The sequence below is a fragment of the Rhineura floridana genome, chromosome 5 (genome assembly GCF_030035675.1).
Source record: "Rhineura floridana isolate rRhiFlo1 chromosome 5, rRhiFlo1.hap2, whole genome shotgun sequence".
Taxonomy (NCBI): domain Eukaryota; kingdom Metazoa; phylum Chordata; class Lepidosauria; order Squamata; family Rhineuridae; genus Rhineura; species Rhineura floridana.
In genome coordinates this window covers 80,804,852-80,827,886 of record NC_084484.1, presented here as the reverse complement: position 1 = coordinate 80,827,886, position 23,035 = coordinate 80,804,852, and the positions used below count along the sequence as shown (strand labels likewise).

General features: G+C 40.1%; 1 protein-coding gene across 5 annotated transcripts; it reads right to left on the bottom strand.

The window, feature by feature from the left end:
• Positions 1–1,180: 1,180 nt before the first annotated feature.
• Positions 1,181–19,416, bottom strand: ZFX (zinc finger protein X-linked). 5 transcript variants are annotated; one of them, XM_061627333.1, is made up of 9 exons: positions 19,003–19,416; positions 15,953–16,042; positions 14,623–15,192; positions 10,738–10,887; positions 10,239–10,382; positions 10,019–10,153; positions 8,349–8,489; positions 4,641–5,150; positions 1,181–4,535 (listed from the first exon to the last, which is right to left on the bottom strand). In XM_061627333.1, the coding sequence occupies exons 2-9, from the start codon at positions 16,011–16,013 to the stop codon at positions 3,964–3,966; spliced, it is 2,283 nt and encodes a 760-aa protein (XP_061483317.1). In that variant the 5' UTR covers positions 16,014–16,042; positions 19,003–19,416; the 3' UTR covers positions 1,181–3,963. The 5 variants fall into 5 exon arrangements, with proteins under 5 accessions (XP_061483317.1, XP_061483312.1, XP_061483315.1 ...); XM_061627328.1 differs by having other exon boundaries at positions 1,181–5,150; positions 19,003–19,409; XM_061627331.1 differs by lacking the exon at positions 19,003–19,416 and adding an exon at positions 18,126–18,990 and having other exon boundaries at positions 1,181–5,150.
• Positions 19,417–23,035: the final 3,619 nt, after the last annotated feature.

The window sequence follows — 23,035 nt, the reverse complement described above, 5'->3', positions numbered from 1 at the left end:
AAATGGACTGCCTTCAAGTTGATTCCGACTAATGGCAACCCTATGAGGTATTCAGAGGTGGTTTACCATTGCCTTCCGCTGATGAGAGGCAGTGACTGGACCAAGGTCACCCAGTGAGCTTCATTGCTGTGTGGGGATTCGAATCCTGGTCTCCCAGGTCATAGTCCAACATTCAAACCACTATGCCATGCTGGCTGTCATCTTAAGCATTAAACTCACTTTAAAAAATGAAAATGGAGATTCTTAGTAGATTTCTGTACTCGGTACCATATTGTGAACCATTTGCAGTTACACAGAAATCACAAAATAAAACTCACTATGCAGAGGAGAAAAAAGTGGTGGAATCCTAGCAGGTGTCAGCTCTGCCCTGAGACAGCAGTGCCGGTGGGGCTGGAAATGCCTGGGTCGTTAGCAGGGGAGGAAAGTCCTTAGCCGGCAGTCTGGTTGTAAATCTGCAAGGCAAATGAGGAGGGAACCTGATAAGGGCCAGGCCTGTCTGAAGCTTACTTTCCAAGTCCGAAGTCCAGAAGCGAGGTCAGTAGAGGTCCGGGATCAATAGCCAAGGGGTCAGTCCAAGAGTTGCTGCAGGGAAACTAGGTAAACACGAAGCCACGCCTGACGTTGCAGTCAGCAACAAGCTGAAGGCAAGGGGTGCCTTATAAGGAGCAGGTTTGACAGCAGGTGTGAGCCCTCAGCGTTTGGGCCTTAAGGAGACAGGCCTGCCTCTCTTCTGCCTGACCTTCTGCTGTCTACGTTCTGCAGGTGAGGGGGGAGTATCCTGTTCACTGCCTGTGTCTGGCTGCAGGGCCTCTGCTGTATCTGGGGTGCTCTGCAGCTGAGGGGCAGAAGGAGCTGGATTCTCAGGAGGCTCCTCCGTGTCTCCTTCTGGGTCTGCTGCTCCTGGGTCTGCTGCTGTTACTCCCGAGTCGTCCTCATCGGAGGAGTCCTCTGACGGGACCTTGACAGCAGGGTTTATTATGGAGTCAACAACAGCTTCATCATATAGTATACTACACAGTTCCTCTGAATAATATTTCAGGTTTCATCCCTGGCATCTCTGAGTGATCCAGGGAAATATGTTGCTGAGCTAGTAAATTTACTATAAGATGAAACAGTGTAAATTTTTAGTGAAACAGTAACTTATCAAATGAATATTCATTAACAAGAAAATAGTCTCATTTTTATTTTTTTCACATTATCATCAAGAACACATTACAGTGTCACACAACCCTATATATGAGTCTATGTAATTTGTTTCGTTTTTCATTTTTACAAAGTGTACAGAGCGAGGGACATAGAGTATTTAACAAGCATTTTTACAGAACAATTATTTATATTATGTTCTTGGTGTGTGTTTTTTAATATACCATTTAAAACATGGAACAGAAACATCAATTTTATAGCATTTGCTAATCAAATAAAACTAGCCTGTAACTAATATCATTATATTAACAACTAGTTTTAATTTGCTCTTTTTACAGACACATTGTACAAAATCCACTTCACTAAACTCGTAATTGCTTGTTGAAGTTTCAAAAATTATGCTTTAAAACAAATGTTGATTTCAGATCATGTTCGAGAAACAGGAAGTGGGTCAAGTTTTTGCTTTCTTAATTTGAGTAATTGTTCAAGAACGTATTTCAATATGGGTAATACTTTTCAGTAGCAGACTGGGAATTTGAAGTCTGATTGGTTTTTAATAGACTTGAAAATAATTTGTGTGTAAATTATTTGGAAATTTGGGCAAGACTTCAATGAAAGATGAGACACCTACATTTTATAGGGTATCTGCTAGATCGCAAAAACATTTTCAGCAGTGAGTACAAGTGCTTTTAGGACCAGACTTTAAGGCTGTAATCCAGCAATAAAATAATCACAATCCAAAATCTTTATAGAATTCCATACAACTCCACAATAGCTGCTTGAATTTACTAAAATATGAAGGAATGGCCGTAGCCATGTGCATCCTGGAACTGTTGGACTGGGCCAGAGCTCATGAGCGTGCTTGAGTACCATGGATTCCCATTAACTATTCCAGGGGTTTTGTGAACATGCAACAGTTCACACACAATGAAAAGACAGAAACAAACATAGCTCCATGTAAAACTGACAGCCTTATGTTTCTATAAACAAGATGTTTTAGGTGAGCACAATAGTAATTCTTGTCTTCTACTAAGCAAAACCAATCAACCCAGGAATATTGGGAAATCTGAAGGAATGTACAGGCATTATATTTTGTGGCCACATACCATAGGAATTCATTGGGATACCATGTTTTGGATGAAAGGTAATAGGAGACTGGGGAAGCATGGGGCAAAAAGGTTCATTTGGAACTTGCATCTCACCTCAGTACATTTGACCAGTGTACTTCGGGGACCAGCACAGGCCAGAGGGATGAAGACGCAAACAAGCCAAACACAACAGGTTGCCATAGCTCTTTTCTCTTTTAAAGTTACAAACATGGTATATGTACACTAAGACAGCATCCCTAACAGCATGCTTTGTTTTTTGTTTTTACCAAACTTTGCAAATTCAGAGTACACGTTTGCCATGAAGCAAAATTCTGGCAGCCTTTGCGTTAGCAATAGGTTTCAGAGTACAGGTGGTCATTGCAACATCTATCCACAAGGGTATAAACATAGGAAAAGCTGGATAAATTCTACAAAATTACTAAATAAACCACTGATTTGAGGGACCACTACTTTCTCATTACTGAAATTATTCAATTAAGAAAAACTGTGATAACTAACTTTCCTTCCTCTGCTGATGAAGGGCATCTATCAGCAGAATGGAGGACAGCAGCCCTCTGCGCTCCATCAAAATCTGCTCTGGAGGGTTTGGGAACCCTCCACATCAGCTTTTGGAGGGAATACAAGAGGGAGGAGGAATAACTGAAAATTGCCTCTCTCCCTCGTTCTGGTGACGAATTTCCATCAGTGAGAGGAAACATTGGATATCATTTTGTATTCCTAAAAGAACAACAGAGAAAATGTATAAAAGGTTGCAAGAAAACAAGTGCTTCATAAAAATGGCGTCTGCTTTTGATCTTTATTACTTCATGTGATGTTCTCTCTATATACTGTGTATACTCTTTGAAAAGTTGTCCAAGACTGCTGCTAGATAGTTAAAAAATGTGATTGGACCAAATACTTCATAGAGTCTTGTAATAAAATTGATTTTAATTTGGTGTAAACTTAACAACAGTCAATTGATCCTGTCAACAACTGAAACAAATCTATATATACTATGAGTCAGCAATAAGTTTAAAAACACAAATGCATTTGTAATACAGAACCAAAAGGCAGAGAAGCAGATAGTTAATATGAACAAGTGCCTCAAGTTTTAAACTTACACTTACTGAAAATAAATGCTCCCAGCAACCAATGTATTTCTTACTACGGAAGAATTAAACACTATGTAAAAAGAACCCCAATTAACGGAGAATAGTACTGAGTAACTACTCAAATGAAGATTGTGTCACAAGTTCTTTAAATACCAAATGAAACAATTAAGAGGGTCCAATGGTACAATGCTATCATTTGACATTAATTTCCCCCAGGTTATTTTATACAGATCTCTTTATGACTTCTTTATTAAGAGCAAATTAAAAATTCTCTTTAACCCATGACAAAACTGTCAACATGGTCACTGAAAATGAACCCTGTCAGTAAGGTAAATATTTCAGAGAACTAATGTTTGAAAAATTCAGTTTGAGACAGAGTTTACTTTATTAAATGCAACTTTATTGTTGCTATCCTTCCTCATTTATTAAACGGAAGAGAATTCAGAACACACTAATGAACATAATGTATAAAAGTCAACTAGAAGCAATAATCCTATCTGTATACAGCACTAAATCAAATGCACACTATTTTGCTTGTGTGATCTGCTTTAAAATACAATGACTGCCTAGAAAGAGTATCTTTTACACAACCCTTCCCAAATCCACATCACAAAGAGTCCTCATGGCAGCCCAATGTCTTTATGATGCCGCATGATGTGTTGGTTTTTCTCTGAAGGCCTTCGGAAGCCTTTCTTGCAGAACTCACAACGATGGGGGTAGTCTTTTGTATGAATGGAAATAACATGCCGTTTGAAACCTGAGGCATCTGTAGTGCTATACTCACAGTACTCACACTGATAAACTTTTCTACCACTGTGTGTTTTCATGTGTTTTTTGAGTTCCATTTGCAGCTTGAACCCCTTCTTGCATCTCTTGCACCTGAACGGAAGATCCTTTGTGTGAACAGAGAGAATATGGCGACTTAGAACAAACGGATCTGCAATCTTAAAGTCACAATGTCTACACTGGTGCAATTTTTTGCCTTTGTGCACTGCAACATGTTTTTTCAGTTCTGATGGCCTGTGAAAGCCTTTATCACACATGTCACACTTATGTGGGTAGTCCTTTGTGTGAACGGAAATTATGTGTCGTTTTAAATCGCTCGAGTTTGAACTTTTGTGGTCACAGTGTAGACACTGGTGTGTTTTACTTTCTTGATGCATAAGGATGTGCTGTTGCAGCTCTTTGGTATCTGAAAATATTTGAAAACAAATGTCACACTTGAAAGGCATTTCCTTACTGTGTCTAGTCTTTACGTGAGTTTTCAAGTTGGAAGAGTCGGCTGATCTATACTCACAATATTGGCACTGGTAGGGCTTTTCACCAGTGTGGATTCGCATGTGTTTCTTGAGCTCTGATGGATGCCGAAATCCTTTGCCACATTCCACACAAATGTGGGGAAAGTTCTTGCTGTGCACAGCCAGAAGGTGACGATTCAGTAATCCCTGCTCTGCTGTCTCATACTCGCAGAATTTGCACTTGTGCATTTTGTTTGCTGCCTTGTCCCTGTGCACCATCTTGTGTGTAAATAAAGCTCCTGCATGAGAGAAACTTTTTCCACATTCGTCACATTCAATGAGCTTCTCGGTCTTGGTAGTAAGTTTGTGGCTCTCTAGATGGTTATGCAAACTTAACTTTTTATTTGTAGTGTAATCGCAATCAGTGCATCGATATTTTTTCTTAGCAAGTAGGTGCTCTGGATGGTTTTTCATGTGCCTTTTTAAGAAGCCTCTGGATTTAAACTTCTTTCCACAAATCATACATGGGTAGACTGTCAAAGGATGGCCATCAGGCCCAATTATTATTGCTGCAGAATAAAAGCAAAAACCAGATCATGAAAATGTCATCTATTAAATGCAAAGGCAATATACTAATGTGCATATTAACAGCTATGGATAAAATCCAGATAAAGTTATACACTTCAGAATCTTAATAATTTTAGTGACAGAGTTAAGCATATGCCCATCAGTACAGTCCTATACATGTCTATAAAGAAGTAAGTCCCACTGGGTTGCATCCAACTAACTTCTAGTCAGGGGAGACCCATTCAAATTAATAGACATAAGTAAGACATGCCTATTCATTTCATTGGATTTACTCTAAATATGACTAGCATCGGATACAACCCACTGAGTTTAATGAAGCATACTCCCAGGTAAGTGGGTAAAGGATTGCAGTCCAAATTCCTCACACTGAAATCAATAAAATTTGAATATTGTCAACATTGGTTGGATCGCTAATTAAGTCCAAATCAATTATTTATGTTAAACTAGGCACAATGATGTGTCAGCTATATCCTTATAGAACTGAATCAAAATCATTCAACACAAACGGGAGGACTTGCAACACTTTAGCATTTGGTAGCAATGGCAAGTGCTAACATATCCCTTAATTAGACAAATTAAACCTGTAGAAAGTAATACTTTGACATGTCACTAACTGCAGAACCTACATCCTCTGAAAGGTGTCTTGCAATAATAGGAGTCTTTTCAAGAGATGAATCACATTTGTCATGTTTAATGGTAATCATTTCCAAAAAGAGATCAGTAGGACAGGAATTTCTAATTTTAAAACCGAAGGTACCCATTTGCTCTCTGTTGCATTGTACAGTGCTCAAATAGTGAACAAACTACTGGAAATGTATCAGACAAATATTAAATACAATCCAAAATAATAGTTTCAAACAGAGAGCATGAGAAAGGAATGATATATAAACATTGGGCAATCAAAACAAATATGACACACAAGTCAGAGTATACATAGAATACATGAAGTTTGATGAAATGCTTCCATCATTGAAGCTATGCCAACAAAGGGCAGAATTGTCCTGTCCCCTCCTCATCAACCATTTCAAGCACATTACATAACTGCGGGGGCTGCCAGGAAGATAGTGCTCGTTGCTGCTACAACAAGCCTATGCTTGCAATGTGAGCAGAACAGATTCATATATCCTCTCATATTTTATGCATCAGTTACTACCCTTAGCTGCAAGAATATAATGTATCTAAGGGCTTATTTTCTCTAGCTTCCCTTGGTCTTATTGTCTATCAATAATCAATGGAGTAACTGCCAGTGGCATGCTGATTATTACCTTTTCTTATTCATGAAGTCAGAGGAAAAGAGCAGCCGGGTAAATTGCCTATGTGTTTAACAGATTGTTTCGGGCTACAGTTGCTTCCACTTCCTTGCATAAGCTACCAAACGGCTTCTAGGTTATTAAAAATACCACTGTTTTAAGAAAATGTTTGGCAGGTTTAGTGACCTGCATAGTATTTTTCAAGTTTCCTAAACCTTGTTCTTATGTCTGTCCTAAATTCCTAAGTCCACACATTGTTTGATACTTAAGCTGTACCTCTTGCTAAAATAGCCAAACCTCTGCAAAAAACTAACTGTTGTAATCAGAATACAGCAATCTTATTGTTTGTATACATTACCAAACTTTATGGGATGGAGACACTGTGAATTTTTTAAATACACATACTCATAGCTATTTCTCTTGAAAGTATTACACTGACTTGTTATTTTTTAAAATAGCAATACTTATTGTTGCAATAATCTTACGTAAACATTTTGTGCATTAAATAAATAAATATCATTATTTTATACCAGGCATCTTATTTACTAAATAATGCGGGTGAGGGGTAACTATGCATGTACATGCATGCGTTTATTTCTATGGTGACTGGTATTAACTGGAGTTACAACTATTCCCATTCTCTGTCCCTAAAAAAGCTGTGTGGATGGTACACCAATAGGACTTTGTAGAATGTGTTGCATAGGGTTTCCTTGAATTTCTGCTTTCCTTCAATAAGTCAAAGTGCCCTGTCCCAGTGCAGCTTTATTTACTTTACATTTTGGTTACTAGCAACTTGTGTGTTTCTAGAGACATGGCCACTTGTGTCAACCCCTCTTCAAAATGATTGAACCAAACCCTGAGGATTATAAGTAATTTATTAGTTGATGTAATTCAGAACCTTAAGTTTATTATAGAAATTTCTAAAGTTTTGGTCTAAACCCCTCACCACAAAATTGCACAGAAATTGACCAAAAATAATATTTAGGAAAATATACTCTGCACTGAAGCAGTATAGAGCATATCTACATATTCAATCATATATCATCTCCCACTATAATTAAGAATGAGACCTGCAACAAAGTGAGACCTGCAACACAATTTTGCAGTGTTGAGTACTTCCGTTCAGGGTTCCAGCCAGCCAGCCACGGGGTCTTCAGGATACTCCATTCTACCCCCCTCTTCACTGCAAAAGGTCAGCTAGCATTCCATGGCCACAAAGTATGCTCAATCCACACTGGGTTGTTTTTGGTTCTGACCCGCTCAGGTATTTTTTCCTAAAGATTTTTTTTGTACTTCTTCAAACCTTGGGGTTGTCCAAAACCTGCTGATACCTCCCTCTCATGTGCTGTTTGGGATATTTAACAAATGGTACTTGGAGACTTAGTTTGCTATTAGTATATTAGTAATTTTCTGCCAAAACCTTTTAAGTCCCTCATTTTTTCTTTCTGTTAACCATTCTAAATTGTGAAGAACCCGTTATTTTCAAAACTATGTAATAAGTATTTCAAATGTTGCAGAAAACATAAAACAAAATATGTGAGCTTACATCTCAAATAAAGCACAAAACCACAAAATGAATACATCTACATGACTGTTCTTAAACTTTTTAAATTCTTCAGAGGAAATATAAATTCCTCACAGGAAATATGAATTTCTAGTTTTTTAAATTCCTCACGGAAAGTATGAATTTCTCACAGGAAATATGAATTTCTCACAGAATTTTAAACTCCTCACAGGAAATATGTTTCCATTCTCTTTCTCTTGCCAGAGCTTGAAAAGTTACTTTTTTGAACTACAACTCCAATCAGCCCCAGCCAGCATGGCCACTGGATTGGGCTGATGGGAGTTGTAGTTCAAAAAAAGTAACTTTTCCAAGCTCTGCTCTTGACTAGCAATCACCCCAGTCACTAGAATAGCTGAGTATTTTACCGGTTTGGTACTGCCTGGATTCCAGTCTCCTCCTTTTCTTTGGTTTTTGTTTTGCAAGTCTTCCGAGAGCAGCAGACTCATCTATGTGCAAGAGGGCACTTGCAGTTCCATTTCGGTTTTCAACTGCATCAGTATTGTTACCTAATGTAACGGAGGATTAAAAGTTACATAGCATCAGCACTCCAAGAAACATTCAAAATAAAGTCTCTAGCCATGATTATTAAAAAAATAAGTTTGAAAGTTAGGAAACAGCTACTCTACTCATTTTTATAGCCTTCTTAATGACTGAATTAGGTCAGATTCATGTACAAATCCAAACCTTCGAATGCTGTTCAGTACAGTATTATTATTGTTATTATTTATTACATTTGTATACCGCCCCATAGCCAAAGCTCTCTGGGCGGTTTACAACAATTAAAAACATTAAAAACAAATATACAAAATTTTTAAAAAACAATTTAAAAACTGCTGCTTACTGCACATATCTACGGCTCATTTCACCAGACCATCACAAACCAACAATTTAGTGGAAAGATGAAAAAGTATGATGCAAATGGCAAGTGTTAGACATAAACAGCTCATCACCCAGCAGCCATCATGTGGCTGCTTATTTGCACAAAATGGGAGTGGGAACCAATTTCATGTGGTGTGATCCAACACCACTGGCTGGTGAATGTGAATACTGCAACCATGTGGACAGGCAACCATTGTGCATTTGACTGCCAGTCTGCTGGGAGGGAGGAAAACAATTGGGTGGAAAACACCTACACAATCAGTTACTACTCACATCCTTGCAATAGTCATACTCCCTAAAGAAGGGATAAGGAACCTGTAGTCCTCTTAAATAATGTTGGGATTTCAACTCCCATCTTTCTAGATTGACCATACTGGCTGGGGCTGATGGGACTTGAACAGCATGCCATAGGTTCCTCATCCCTGTCCTAGTGGCATGAGAACACACCACAGGAAGTGGCTCCCATGCTATTCAGGGTGAGTCAGAGGTTCAGGGGGGAGAAAACAAAGTCTGATTATTGTGGCAAAATTCTAAATTATTGGAAGGTATTATTTCAGTTTTTTCATTATCCTGGCTGAAAGCGTTGTATAAAACGTAACACCATCTAAGAGCCAGAATTTACTTCTTTGTACTTGGCAAAATTCCTGCTTCAGCTTCTTGTCTTTAAGGTTACATCATTTATATGCTTTTGTTGAGGAAGACTAGAAAGGAAAGGGATTAACAGCGTTCCACAGCTGCTTATTTTCTCTTTTAATCTTCAATTCAATTTTAAAGCAACATACATGAGACAGTTGACATAGTTTCTTCAGAGCAGGATGAAAATTATATCTATGTAATCTATTACATAAATTCTGATACAAAATATCAAGCACCACCCATGAAAGACTACATTATTTCCCCCAAAACAGAAGATCCAATATCAATCTCTTCAATATGCAATTTTCAGATGGAAGCACGCACTTGTAAAATACTTCCTTCAATGTTTTAGAGGAATCCTATTAAATTAGAAAAATATTTTTTCCAAACAAATGTATTATATTCATAGATGCTATCTTTCTGGAACTTCACAATCCATATTCTTGCTTTCGAATGACTTTTATATAAGTAACCAAGCTACCAACTCTAATCTTATAGAAAATTTTCATTTATAACATACCATAAGCTGCTGCCCAAGCTATTGGCATAAAGCTTTTAATATCATTGTCATCAATTTGCTGTTCGTGAGCGGCAGCTGCATCTTCCTCTCCTACAATCACTTCCATATAGACTTCATCAGCAATTTCTGCAACATCTAAGAGAGGAAGAAACAATATATAATACAAATTTTATATCACCTTAAAGAAATCCCTAACCCAAAATAAAGGTCACATACTTACTTAAATCTTCATCTTCATGCTGAGAATCATTTACTGTCATATAAACCATTTTTTCCCTTGGAATGCGAACACTGCTATTTTGATTAATTAATGTGTCTCCGTTGTCATTTTCAGATTCACTTTCCACAATGTCTACTGTGCCTCCTGAGTAAAAGAAGTTAGCCAAAGTATGTTGTAAGAACTTGTTTCTACTAAATTATGGCTTAAATATAAGAAATAGAAAATAGTCTACACAAATATTTAAAATCCATACATTCCCCACACAATATCTGAAAGAAGCCCAAATCAGCAACTAATTTCCTGGAGAGAAGCTTTGAGAAGAACAAGGGATAGTAGGCCTGAATCTTAACTTCCTCATTCTAATACTGCCAGTCACAGTTGCCACATTCTCCATAGCTTTTTGTTTGTTTGTTTCTAGTTTGGTAACTGTGACTTGTGACGGAGCACAGCTTTTGTCCTGAGACCTCCTAGATTAAGATTTTTTTTTTAAATGCCTTACCTAAATCATCTTCCCCAGGATCAGCTTTGAAAATATAGACCTTGATGACTTCTGGGCAAATGCCATCCATTTTACAAGGATCGCTTTCTGAAGCAATTTTTCTACTAATGTCAATAGAATCATCAGTTTCTGTCTTGACAGCATCATCCACTAAAGCGAAAAACATTAAAATGATCAATCCAACATAAACAGATCGCAGTAAAACAGAAGGTTATCATTTTAATTTTAGAACTATTTTTTAAAATTACAATAAAACTAGTAATAAATGACAGTGGAAGAAATGTTTATTATTATTCTAAGTCCATAAAACTAGCAAGAGAAGGGTTGGGAAGGATTGAAGAAAGCAACACATAGGTTGGGGACTGGTTTAGGCTGGTGGGGTGGATCTTCACACCTCTGGCAGGCCAGGTCTAACCTGTCAATCACCTGATTGACCACCCACCTGACAATGACTGACATTGGGTGACCCATTTGTGCCTGCATGGTTGGAATCAAACCATGCAGGCCAACAATCAGCTCATCAGTCTAGTTCAGAACACTCCTCAAGACCTGACAATCAGCTAATAGTCAGAGCCTGTGAAGCCCTATGTATAGCCGTACTGGACTGTGATCCTTGGCTGGCTCACAATCAGGTACATCGGGCTTCACAAGACCAGCTGATCACCTGCACTTTACAGAGTGCTATGCACGGGGCTTTGTATATCCTGACAACCAGTTGATTGTGGAGTTTTATAGAATCCTGTGCATAGAATCCTTTGCAAGTCCTGACCAACACAGGATCGTCAAAGGGTTGTGAAGTGCTATACACTGCATTTTGCAAGACACAACAAGCAGCTGATTGTCGGCACTTGCACTTTGCACAGGGCTTTGCAGGCTCCACCAATCAACTGATCGGTAGTGCCTGCAAAGTCCTTTTCAGCTCAGTCTGTCCAACACTGGACGTCATATATGTCAAGAGTAGGGCAGGTGGGCATGGCTTATCCGAAATGGTCTTGTGAGCCAAAATGGGAGGCTGGCAGGCCTAATGATACCTGCAGACCAGAGGGTCCCAACTACTGAAGTAACACAAAAGCTATACTAAAAATAAAATGTGAGTTTCTTTGTAGTTTGCTTTTGCTCACCAATGTACAGATTCAGTGTATTTCATTCTGAAGGGGACACTGAATGAATCAGATATTGCCCAAGTAATATGCATGTATATTCCAAGAAATGTCAGAAATGATCCAAAAAATATGCATGTACACAAATCATTCTCTCTCATCCACCATTTGGCCAAGTCGGTGATGGTTTCATATATTGGCAAATTCACATGCATGACAGGATGCTGGGAGGTGAGACATGATTCGACAGCCTGTTGCCTAAACCTGAGTTAGTAAGTACTAAAAAGTTATTTGTGCTCCACAAAGACACAATGTTATGAGGTTTCTCTTCCATTGAAAAGATCTGGATACAGGTCCTCAACAAACCTTAATATGAGTATTTGAGCTCTCTAGAAAGGAAAGTTTTTATCGAAACATAAACACCTATGTGAGGGAGGCAGGGGTATCTGGAATAATTAGCAATCATAGCACTTGCTTACCCCAAAAACTGGAAAAGAGCAAATGTAAAGCCAATTGTCCCAATCCAGCCATGGTAATCTATAAATGGAAACAAGTTTGTCTTTCTAGGTCTTGATTTCTTATGACTCCAAGAGAAGACAGAGTGAGTTATAGACTGGTTAGAGACTATCTCCAATACTTGGAAAGATAATAGCAAATTGCAAAACAATTCATCTGGAAGTATCTTGAGGAAAACGGGGTGATTGTATATAGCAAAAATACATTTGTTACAAATCATGCTATACCAACAGATAGTTGAAATACTGAAGACACACATCCAATCCTATCTAGAAGTGTTATCTGGGGTGGTGCACACCTGTTTGTGCCACAACTGAAGTGGCATTCCACGTGAGGCAAGCTCATATAGCTTGTCTCATGAATTTCCATTCCACCCTGCTTGCTACATCTTTGATTTTTGCCAATACTTGTACTGGGAATGGGATGAAGTCACTGTGAGTTTGAGAACTACTGTCTCAGTCGTAAAACACTGCTTCCACATATTGTCATATGGCACATTTAAATAATACATGAATCATGTAAAAAGTGGAAATTTGAATTTAAAAGCATGTTTTCATTTTCCTTGATAAATTGCTATAGACTGGACTAGGTTAAGCCAAACCAAATTAGGCATCAACCTCATGGCATAACAACTGGTAGAGCTTGTTTGGGAAGCTTAAAGCAAAGTATGAAGTAATAGGAAAACTTTCACTTAGCATAGATTTCTAGTATAGGCATTCTCATCAAATTATAAAGGGCGTGGATTTATATTTTGCTTCAAGAGAACAAGTACATATTTTTAGAATGGAATAAGAATTTAGAACATTGACATATGAGAATACAGAGGAGGGATCTATCTGTTCCTAAGAGGAAATAGCTGTGTAGCATCAGACCGTCCTATACATATGCATAGCTATGCTAATGTACCAAATTGTTTGTGCTAATGAGGTCAAGGTGAAATCCTGTGCCTGGGATGTAAAAAAAGCCCATGCATCCTATGTTCCTAGTCTGCTGCAATCCTGTTATAAAATATTATTCCTAAAATGTTCACTACACAGTGCTGCAGTGACATACGTGAATCATGCTTTTTAAATTGGCTTGACAATTATGAGGGAGTTCTCCCCAAGCACTTGTCAACAATTCCCACCACATGCTTTCTCTGCCCAGTTCTATATCTTTCAACATCTTTGTGCATTACTGTTGTGTCATATTTTATTATTATTTATTAAATGTGTATCTTGCCATTCCTCCCAGAAGGAGCCCAGTGCGGCAAACAAAAACACTAAAAGCACTCTAAAATATCTTAAAAACAAAAGACTTTAAAACATCTTTTTAAAAAAAACTTTAAAGACATCTTAAAAAGCACTTTCAACACAGACTTCGTAAGTTCTCTACTTAAAAGGCTTGATGAAAGAGGAAGGTCTTCAGTAGGCACCAAAAAGATAACAGAGATGGTGTTTGTCTAGTATTTAAGAGGAGGGAATTCCAAAGTGTCAGTGATACAACACTAAAGGTCTGCTTCCTATGTTGTGCAGAAAGCCCTCACCTGTACAGTGCAGAGATTGACTGGATATATAAGGGATAAGATGATCTTTCAGGTATTCTGGTCCCAAGCTGCATAGGGCTTTGTACATCAAAACTAGAATGGGCAGCCATTAATGATTATCGTTTGTCAGTATAGTAGTGCAAAAGGTATAGTGCTGTGCTGACATAATATGCAGAGTCAGCTCATGTTGCAGCAGCCATCACAAACCATTATCTGATGGCACAGTAAGTCATTGGCTTATGACATTGAATGAGAACTGGACCACAGCTCTCCTCATGTACATTACTGGTACTGATGACTTTAGGAATTTATTTTTCAAACTAAAATGTAATTCTAACAGAGAGACAAAAAACATTAGGAATAATTAAAACATTAGAAACACATGTATGTGAATAGTTCAGCCTTGCCCTTCATTGCCACTCCTACCCTGTTCTCTTTCTCTTGCTAACTGGCATCCACTGCCTGTCCTGCTTCTGCTCCCTCTTGTCTTGACAGAAAAAGAGTAAAAAATCAAGGCTCACAACCATGATAAAAAATGCAGTTTTCCCAATACTACGATGGTTGCAATCTTCTCTTCCCTCTCTCTCTCTCTACCAACAACTTCTTAAATTAGTACAAGTGTACTTAGCTTAGATTAGCACTATAGAAATCCAAGGGATTAAAACGGAATCAGTGGAAGTACTCTGGATTAAGGAATCTTCAAATAAATGTGTAGCTTTTGAAATACTTTACCCAGACACTTACAGGAAATCATAAGGTAGTCTTCACAGTTGTCCTTGTCATCGGCATGTTCCACAGGTATTCCACTGGCATCAATTACAGCTTCAGAGGCACAGTCTGCTACCAACACTTCTGAAACTACATCTTCTCCCAGAGAACTTGTGACAATTTCTGCTTCTACGACATTATTATGATCATGAACTACATGTTCCAATTGTCCAACATCAGGTACGTGCATTGACTCACTTGTGAGTACATGTTCAGGTATCGACACTGATGAAGCTGCGATCTCAGAGGATAAAACATCTTCTGGAACAGTGCAATGTGCTAAAGACACTTCTTCAGTGACATCAGTGTCCAGCACTGGTTCAGGTATAATAACAGTTTGAGATATATCTGTATCTTCTATGATATCTGGACACTGAACATCTTCTATAACAATGTCCTCAATGACATCTTGGATTACTACAGAATCTGGATCATCAGGAACAAAGTTATGAACTGTTATATCAGAATCCTCCACATCTGATACATACACTGTTTCTTGTATTTCAACTACAATTTCATTTCCATTCAAATGTGTTCCATCAGTTCCTGAAATACATAGAAATATCCAAAATTAATGTACCAATATAGTTTTAAAATTTCATGAAAATCAGTGAGACCTATTAATGATTGCATGGCGGTTCCAAATTTGTTTAGCACACTGGATAAAATTAAAATTAAAACCTGGTTGCCTGTACCCTTCTCTCCTCAAACATCAGACTCAAGTTCTTGGCTCATTCCACATGTGACGTATACCATATGGTTAAAAGGTTTACATGCTTCTTGCTAGCTCCTGCTGTCCTTACTCTTCCTTCACAATCATGTTGTTTAGGAGCAGGTTAGAAATGGCCTAGAATTGACTGAGGAAAGTATCAGATGGGTAGGACTTTGTGGAAGGTTAGGGGAAAGAAGGTGAGAAAAGGAATGGAAAACCTAAAGCAGACTAGTTGTGTGAAGGCCAGGAAGTGCTAACACAGCTTTCAGCTATCTTGGTCTTCCCTAGCATTCTTGTAACTTGCTTTCCTACACAACTTGCATTACTATGAACATACAGGATAGGGTTCACACTTGGTATCTAAAGAAAATGATCATTATTTTTGTCTTACATTAGAGAAATGATAAATAACAATGTTAGTATGGAAATACTTAAAAGCCACTGTATAGTGCATTTTCAATGGTGACTGTGATATGTTTTAGCATCAACATACTTCTCAAATAACAGACTGTATTTACACTTTGGGGGGGATACTTAAAACAATAATGCATTTAGAGAAATCAATTTTAGATTACACGTTACTTCCTAGCATACCCGTAGGATCAAAAAATGCATGTGGGTCATGTGGCTGTAGCTCAAGTCCATCTTCATCCATGGCCTTTAACTCTCATCAGTCAGAAAAGTCTATAAAATCAAAACAAAGACACTTTAAATTAGTCTTTCATATCCATGTGGCATGCATATTGAACTCAGTGAGTTATCATGGGTCAAAAAATCCTAATGAGGGTAAACATATGGTCATGAAAAGGATAATCTTCTCAGGACTTGCCCCCACTATTGCAAAGCAGGTACTGCTACTCAAAGGGTGGATACAGATCGCTACTTGCTATAGCCAGTGGGAGCAGTAAAGTACAGTAGTGCCAGGGCAAGACACTCCTATCTCACTGTATTTATTCGTTCATTAAAATGTTTATATTGCCCTCAGAAAGCAATGTACATAAAGAGGAATGATGCACAGCTATATGAAAGAGTTTATTTGTTTCTTACATTTATACCCCACCTTTCTTTCATCAAGGAACCCAAGGCGGCATACATGTGGTTCCCAGGCAATCTTCCATCTAGGCACTGACCAGACCCAGACCTGCTCAGTTTCAGCAAGGTGGTGGCCTCATGTGCCTTCAGACCATGGTCTGGGCTATATTAGGAGTGTTCATTTTGTCTAAGAAAGCTGCTCATTTGCACTTTTAGAAAAAGACAGCATTGAAGACATTTTCAAAGCTCCTTTAAAAGCCCCCCTACTGAGGCCAACTGCACTGGAGCTGAGGGGCTACCACCCAGAAGGCCTTGTCTGTTGTGTTCACCAGCCTAGCTGATCTTATCTGCAGATACACAAGCAGGACTTCTGAAGCAGATCTTAGGGCATGGGTGAGGAACCTCTGGCCCTCCAGATGTTGTAGGACTACAGTTCCCATCAGCCCCAGCAAACATGGTCAATAGTCAGGGATGATGGAAATTGTAGTCCAGCAATATCTGGAGGGTCTGAGTTCCGTACCCCTGTCTTTGGGCATAGGCAGGACCATATGGGTAAAGGCAATCCTTAAGCTAACCTAGTCCCAAACAGTTTAGGGCTTTAAAGGTAAACATAGCACTTTGAATTGGGCCCAGAAACATAGTGGTAACCCGTGCAGTTGGTTACTAATGGCTTCTAGAGGCTGAAGAGATAAAATGGAACCCTGAGGCACTTTGCATGCCAAGGCCATGAGGCAAAGCAGAAATCACCCAGCGCTACCTTCTGCGACCACTCATGAATAACCAGAGCCGCTGTAATACTGTGTCTCCAATTCAGGCAGGAGGGATAGAAAACTACCAAGGCAAATGGTATGAAAGGTTGCTGAGTAGCATCATCTCCCTCTTTAACATTTCAGAAACTTCTTCCTACTCATGAGCAATAAGTTGCTTTTTCAATACATCGCTGATCTCTTCATAATGAAAATTCTAAATACTGGTATGCTGAAGTGCAAAAAGTAAACAAGAACTGTATTTTTCAACCCCATTCCTAGTCATGATGAACAGAACATAACAAAACAACTCTACAACATACATTTGAACATCTTAAATAAAGATCTTATCAAATATAATCTTAGATAAAGGCTCTGGGCAGCTTTTGTTTTGCTGCAGTTGCTGAACTGCTGTTGAGACCAGAAAATGTTAACATCTATTGCCACAGTATCCAGGATGTATTTTTATGAACAACTTTTCCTACTTCTACTCACACCACAAAAAGTAAAAGTAAGAAATTTGCTCCTGTGTGAACATATATTCAAAATCACATCTCCCTGCCTGATTGTGTCAAATACAGTTTATAGGAGCCTTCAGTAATTTGGGTTTTTTTCTTCTAAAGCAAGTTGTACAACATTAGTATTCCTTTTCCACTGCCTCTAAAACGGAAAGGTGTTATCTATGTGATTAGCTTTTCAGAGGTTTACCAACTGCTTTTTATTGCTTCAGACAAAGTTGATCTATTGATTTCCATTGTGAGCTTTCTGTTTTACAGTGATTCAACTTGTGTACTGCACACTTTACCATAAGAAATACAAAAACTACGGGGTAGCCTACAACTACCCCCGGATCTCAGGGCACTTTCTGACATCCTGATATGTAAAGGAAGATCCCAGAGGCTGCACTGTGGATTACCCAGAGAAAGTTCTCTTTTTCTCTTTAATTATGTGTGCTAGAGGTCAAGACTACAAAAAAGTATTAAGCCTACTTATGATAGGATTTTGAGTTCAGTTTCTAGCGGTGTGTCACCTCGATCCTGCGAAAGGGTTAATACCCCGTGAGAGATGTCAAGCAATCACCCAGCCTTTCGTAATGAAGCCAATTGGTCCAGACCATTATCTTCCCCAGCATGGCCAGTCACTGACAGACATCTATTCAGTTTTATGAAGCATTATTTATTCTTTTCCAGTTGAAGAGTCCCGCGGCACTAACTGGCACAAGGCCGTGTGTGTAGGGGGGGGCGGTTGTGTAGCTCGCTCTTTCCCCGCTGAGACGGGACATCGTTTAACTGCTGAGGACCGGAAGACAACGAACTAAACAGTCCAGAGCCTCTCAGCGAGTCACCCGCTACAACGGTGAGGACGAAGGTTGCGGGACTGGAGCGTGCAGGGCCCATGAGCAGCTAAGCAGGACAACTGGGCACAACATAGGAAAGGAGGGGAGGGGCGAGCCTCCCCCACTGGCGCCGTCTCCGCCCTGCCCTGCCCGTAATAGGGACTGTCTGGGGCCAGAAGCGATTAATTCAAGATGGCGGCCGGCACTCTTCCCCCAGCCTCCTTTGCCGCCGCCATCTTGTCTCCTTCCAGACGCTCTTCCTCCGACTCGGACCGGGCCCCGCTGTCCCCTAAGCCCACGCCTCGGCATTACTCCCCGTGCACCTCTCAACAGCTCTCTACCTCTTCTCCTTCTGGAACCTGAGCTGCAGCTCCTCAGGCCCCTGAGTAGGGCCTTACGGCCCAGTCCTGCAAGAGGGAACCCTGTCGCGGCCTAGCTGCGGCCTTCTCAGGGCCTGTACCGCGGCGGGCGCCGAGGCCTGGTTCCGCGCGTGGCAAGGGCCTAGTTCGGGCCTGTCCCGTGCTGCTTACCGGGCGGGGCGGCGAAGGGCTCTGGGCGGCCTTTCTGCGCGTAGCTGGGCCGATCTCGGTGGTAGTGTCGCTGCGGCGGGGCGGGCGGGAGCGGAGGGGAGGGAGGGGCCGAGCTCGGCGATGAGTGGAAGCGGCCAAGCTCCCCGGGCCGGGCCGCCGTCAGCACGTCACGTCACTGCCCGAGAGAGACCCAGGGAAATGCGGAAGGGAGAAGCCGGCTCTGCTGCTGCCTGAACCGCCTGCTCCTTAGGCCACTAGCCGGGCCGAGCTGATGGCGGAGAAGGAGCCGGGCCAGAAACGGGAGGATGAAATGGAAGGGCGGCGGGTCCCTGCCAGCCCCTCCCGCTGGAGCTTCTGCCGCCGCCTCCGTTCCATCTCGGCGGTAAAATTCCGCTCCGGGCACAGACTTGCTCAACTTGGCGCCGGGGAACGGAGAGTTTTTAGGCCTGGAAAATCCCCAACATTTTGGGGTGGCTTCCCCACAGGCACTGCCCTGGGCACCCCCACCTCCCGAATTTCTTTTTACCTCCCTCGATCCCCGAAGTTAAATTGGTTACTACTTTATTAAAAGCGAACGTAAGAGGTATCTTAACTTCTCCTATGCCCCCCTTCCCCCCCCATAACAATATATGGCTTTGGCCTAAAACGAACGTTTTTCTTTCCTTCATCAGCCAGAAAGATCGATATATAGCGTTATAAATATGGGAAACGTTTAGAATAGATTTGTTAAAGGCCATAGTCTTCCAAATGTTCGTGATGCTGGTTTTCTTATGAGAGGTTATTTTTCAAAAAATAAATGCAAGCTTAGCCCGTCAATATAATTACTGTGATAATTGGGCATTTTAGACATCACTGTACCATGCTCTTGTGTTGATGGAAATTTTGTTGCAAATTGTTTATAAATTCCCCAGTTGTAAGTTGTCAAGCATGACTACATTTTATAAGTACCATAATTATTTAACATTTAAAAGAAGTTATGTTAAACACATGGGGGGGGGAGATACACAAGTAAAAAACACGAGTTACAGGCCTGCCACAATTAGGGCTAACTCCCCAGCCATTGTAACGCTAGAGGCCAAGACACAGTGATGCCATGGCTTACAAACATTTTCTGCCTAAATTTTTATCCCTTCACTCTGGAAAAAAACCACAAAACCTAAGGGCTGCATCCAATGCTGTCATTCTAATTGAGCAGACTTCTGTTTGTGCAACATAACTTATTCCTCTTCCCTGCAGCCCCCCATGCCCTTAAAATTTGCTTGAGAGGGTGGTGATGAACCTTCAAGCAGGTTGGGGTGTGGGGAGAGGAAGGGGACTCCCATTGTGTAAATGGAACTCTGCATGTGCAGCATTAAATACAACCATTTGTTTTGGAAAATACTAATGTCTTAACTGAGTTTGTCCATTTCCTTGCCTTTGTAGACAATTAAAAAAACTTCTCCTTTTTATGGCATTTGGCAATATGTAAAGTTGGTGCCATTAATACTATAGTATTTGTGTAGGTATTCAGACTGCACTCATTTCCATTAAACATCTTTATTGCCAGCAGAGAAGTTTCCTAGTGTATCATTCCTCTTTTAGTCCCATATTAGCATTCTATTCCACATTTACTAAATTGTTGGCCCTTCCCTTTATTTACAGGAATACCCTGCTATACGGACCTTCACTTTACAGACACTTGTGAGTACAGACATATTTACAGTAGCACCATTCCCGTTTACATACGCTCGCTTCGCATGAACCGACACTTAACGGCATGACGCCACTGCCCGATCAGTTTCCAACTACAAACTTGCGTACAGTACGTACTGTGAAAATAAGGCCTACTGTGTTTATTTTAGTTATAAATGCATTATTTACATCAGTTATGCCCGTATATGACGATTGCAGTGCAGTACATGCATCGATAAGTGAAAAAAGGTAGTGCTTCACTTTAAGTACATTTTTGGTTTATGTACTTACTCTGGACCCATTGCGTACATTAATGCGGGGTATTCCTGTATTAGTTACATTTATACCCCACCTTTCTTTCACCATGGAACCCAAGGTGGCATACATGTGGTTCCCGGGCGGTATCCCAACCAGGCACTGACCAGACCCAGACCTGCTTAACACCAGCAAGGTGGTGGACCTCATGTACCTTCAGACCATAGCCTGGGACCTGTACTACAGTGCAATCCTAACTCAGGCCACATCCTAAACTCTCCTCCTCCCCAAAGCTGATATAAATGACTTACCCTGGCATATCTGTTTATGTCAGCTAAGGGGGAGCTGTGCTGGTGGTGTAAGTTAAGATGGCAGAAGTTAGATTGGTGTAGAGGGCAAAAAAAGAACATGTCAAGGACTGGGAATGGGCAGAATAATAGGGAAAGTTATTCTGCATCCTAATCCTCTCTATGTGCTAGTCCCACCCACAAAATTTGATGTAACTTGTACCACCAAAAATACAGGTGCAGTTAAATTCACCCCACAGGAAAAAATGGACTGCACCTACCCACCCCAAACCAGAAGCAGTTAGGATGCCTCTTAATTTAAACGAGATATGCTGGCATATCTGATCGTTAGGATCGCTCTTGTTTTTTTTGCAAGGCAGTCTCAGGACCATACATTTAATTTGTTGCAGAAATGGGTTCCTTTGAAAGTAGTTGGGCTCATAATAATGCAGAATCTTGCCAGTCTTAACAGCTGCACTGGCTCCTGGTTTGAGTTCAAGGTGCCAATTTTAATCTTTATGTTACGGGGGTCTGGGTACCTTAAGGACTGCCATCCTCACCACCACCTATGGAGAGGAAGCAACTGGTGACCTATAATAGGACCTTTTTTCAGTTGTGCCACCAGACTGAAATGCTGTCCCAAAGAGGCTTGCCTGATGCTCACCCAGTTGTCTTTTTGGTGCCAGGTGAAGACCTTTGTTTGCCCAGGCTCTTTTAAAAATGTATTTTATATTATTTTAATCTGGCACTTTTAAACTTGATACTGTTTTAGAATTTTTAAATTGCTAGTTTGTTTTTAATTGTTAACCACTCAAAAATGTTTATCTTAAAAATGTCATAGAAATTCACTCAGGTCAATTCAGTAAAGTTACTGCTATCCAGCAACAAACACTCCTCAAATACAGTTTTTATGCTCAGGAATAACACTACATATAAATACTGTGTTTTAAATACTGCTTATTTCCTTGAACGTGAAATAGAATTTTTTTTTACTATAGCTTGTTTAAAATTTGGTAGGATTGCAAGGAGCAAGATAGAATTGTCTTACTGGGGGCGGGGGGGCAGCTTTGTGCTGTGGCCCATAAGTTGCTGTGCTTGGTTTAGAGTATATGCCTTGCTCAAGATGGCAAATGCTTGTATCTCTATCCTGTTTCTAAAATTGACAGGTTGTTTGTAGGCATAATATTAAAACAATTACCACAATCATGCAGAGTTTGGTGATAAGAAAATTCTTCTGGAGCAAACAAATGTCAGTGCAGTGTTGCAGAGGGAAGCATTTTACATTCTGGCCCATAAATGTTTAGAGAAGGCTTCAGCTATACTGCACTAGGACTTTATAAACTGTGGGAGTGAGCCATAGAGCCATTCCCAAAGGCTAGATGGCTACAGATCAGCTTCAAGAACAGTGTAGTGTCAATTGTTGTAAGGTGCATAGGGAGCAGCATTTACGGGTAATCAGTACTTTGGAATGTTCCCTCCCTGCTGGTAAAATAGGTCTGCATAGTCTTATCAGTTTTATTCTCAGCTGAAGTGAACTGCCAACAACCCTCAACTGTTTTAAGTAAAAAGACAGCTGTGTTGTGTCTGCACCTAATTTGTGTTAAGCGCAATCTCATTTGTAAAAAGAATCACTCCAAAGACAGCAACAAAGATGTTCTAAGGTCACAAACTATTTGGAGGTGAGAATAGAGCTTATTTGCATTTTCAGGATACCTGGCAGGGTTCATCAGGGCAACTTTTTCATGGCATAGAGATAGTAATTAGAAAAGCAGCCTGTGATACATTTCTGCTTATTGGGCATTGTTATAGGCAGAGCTGCT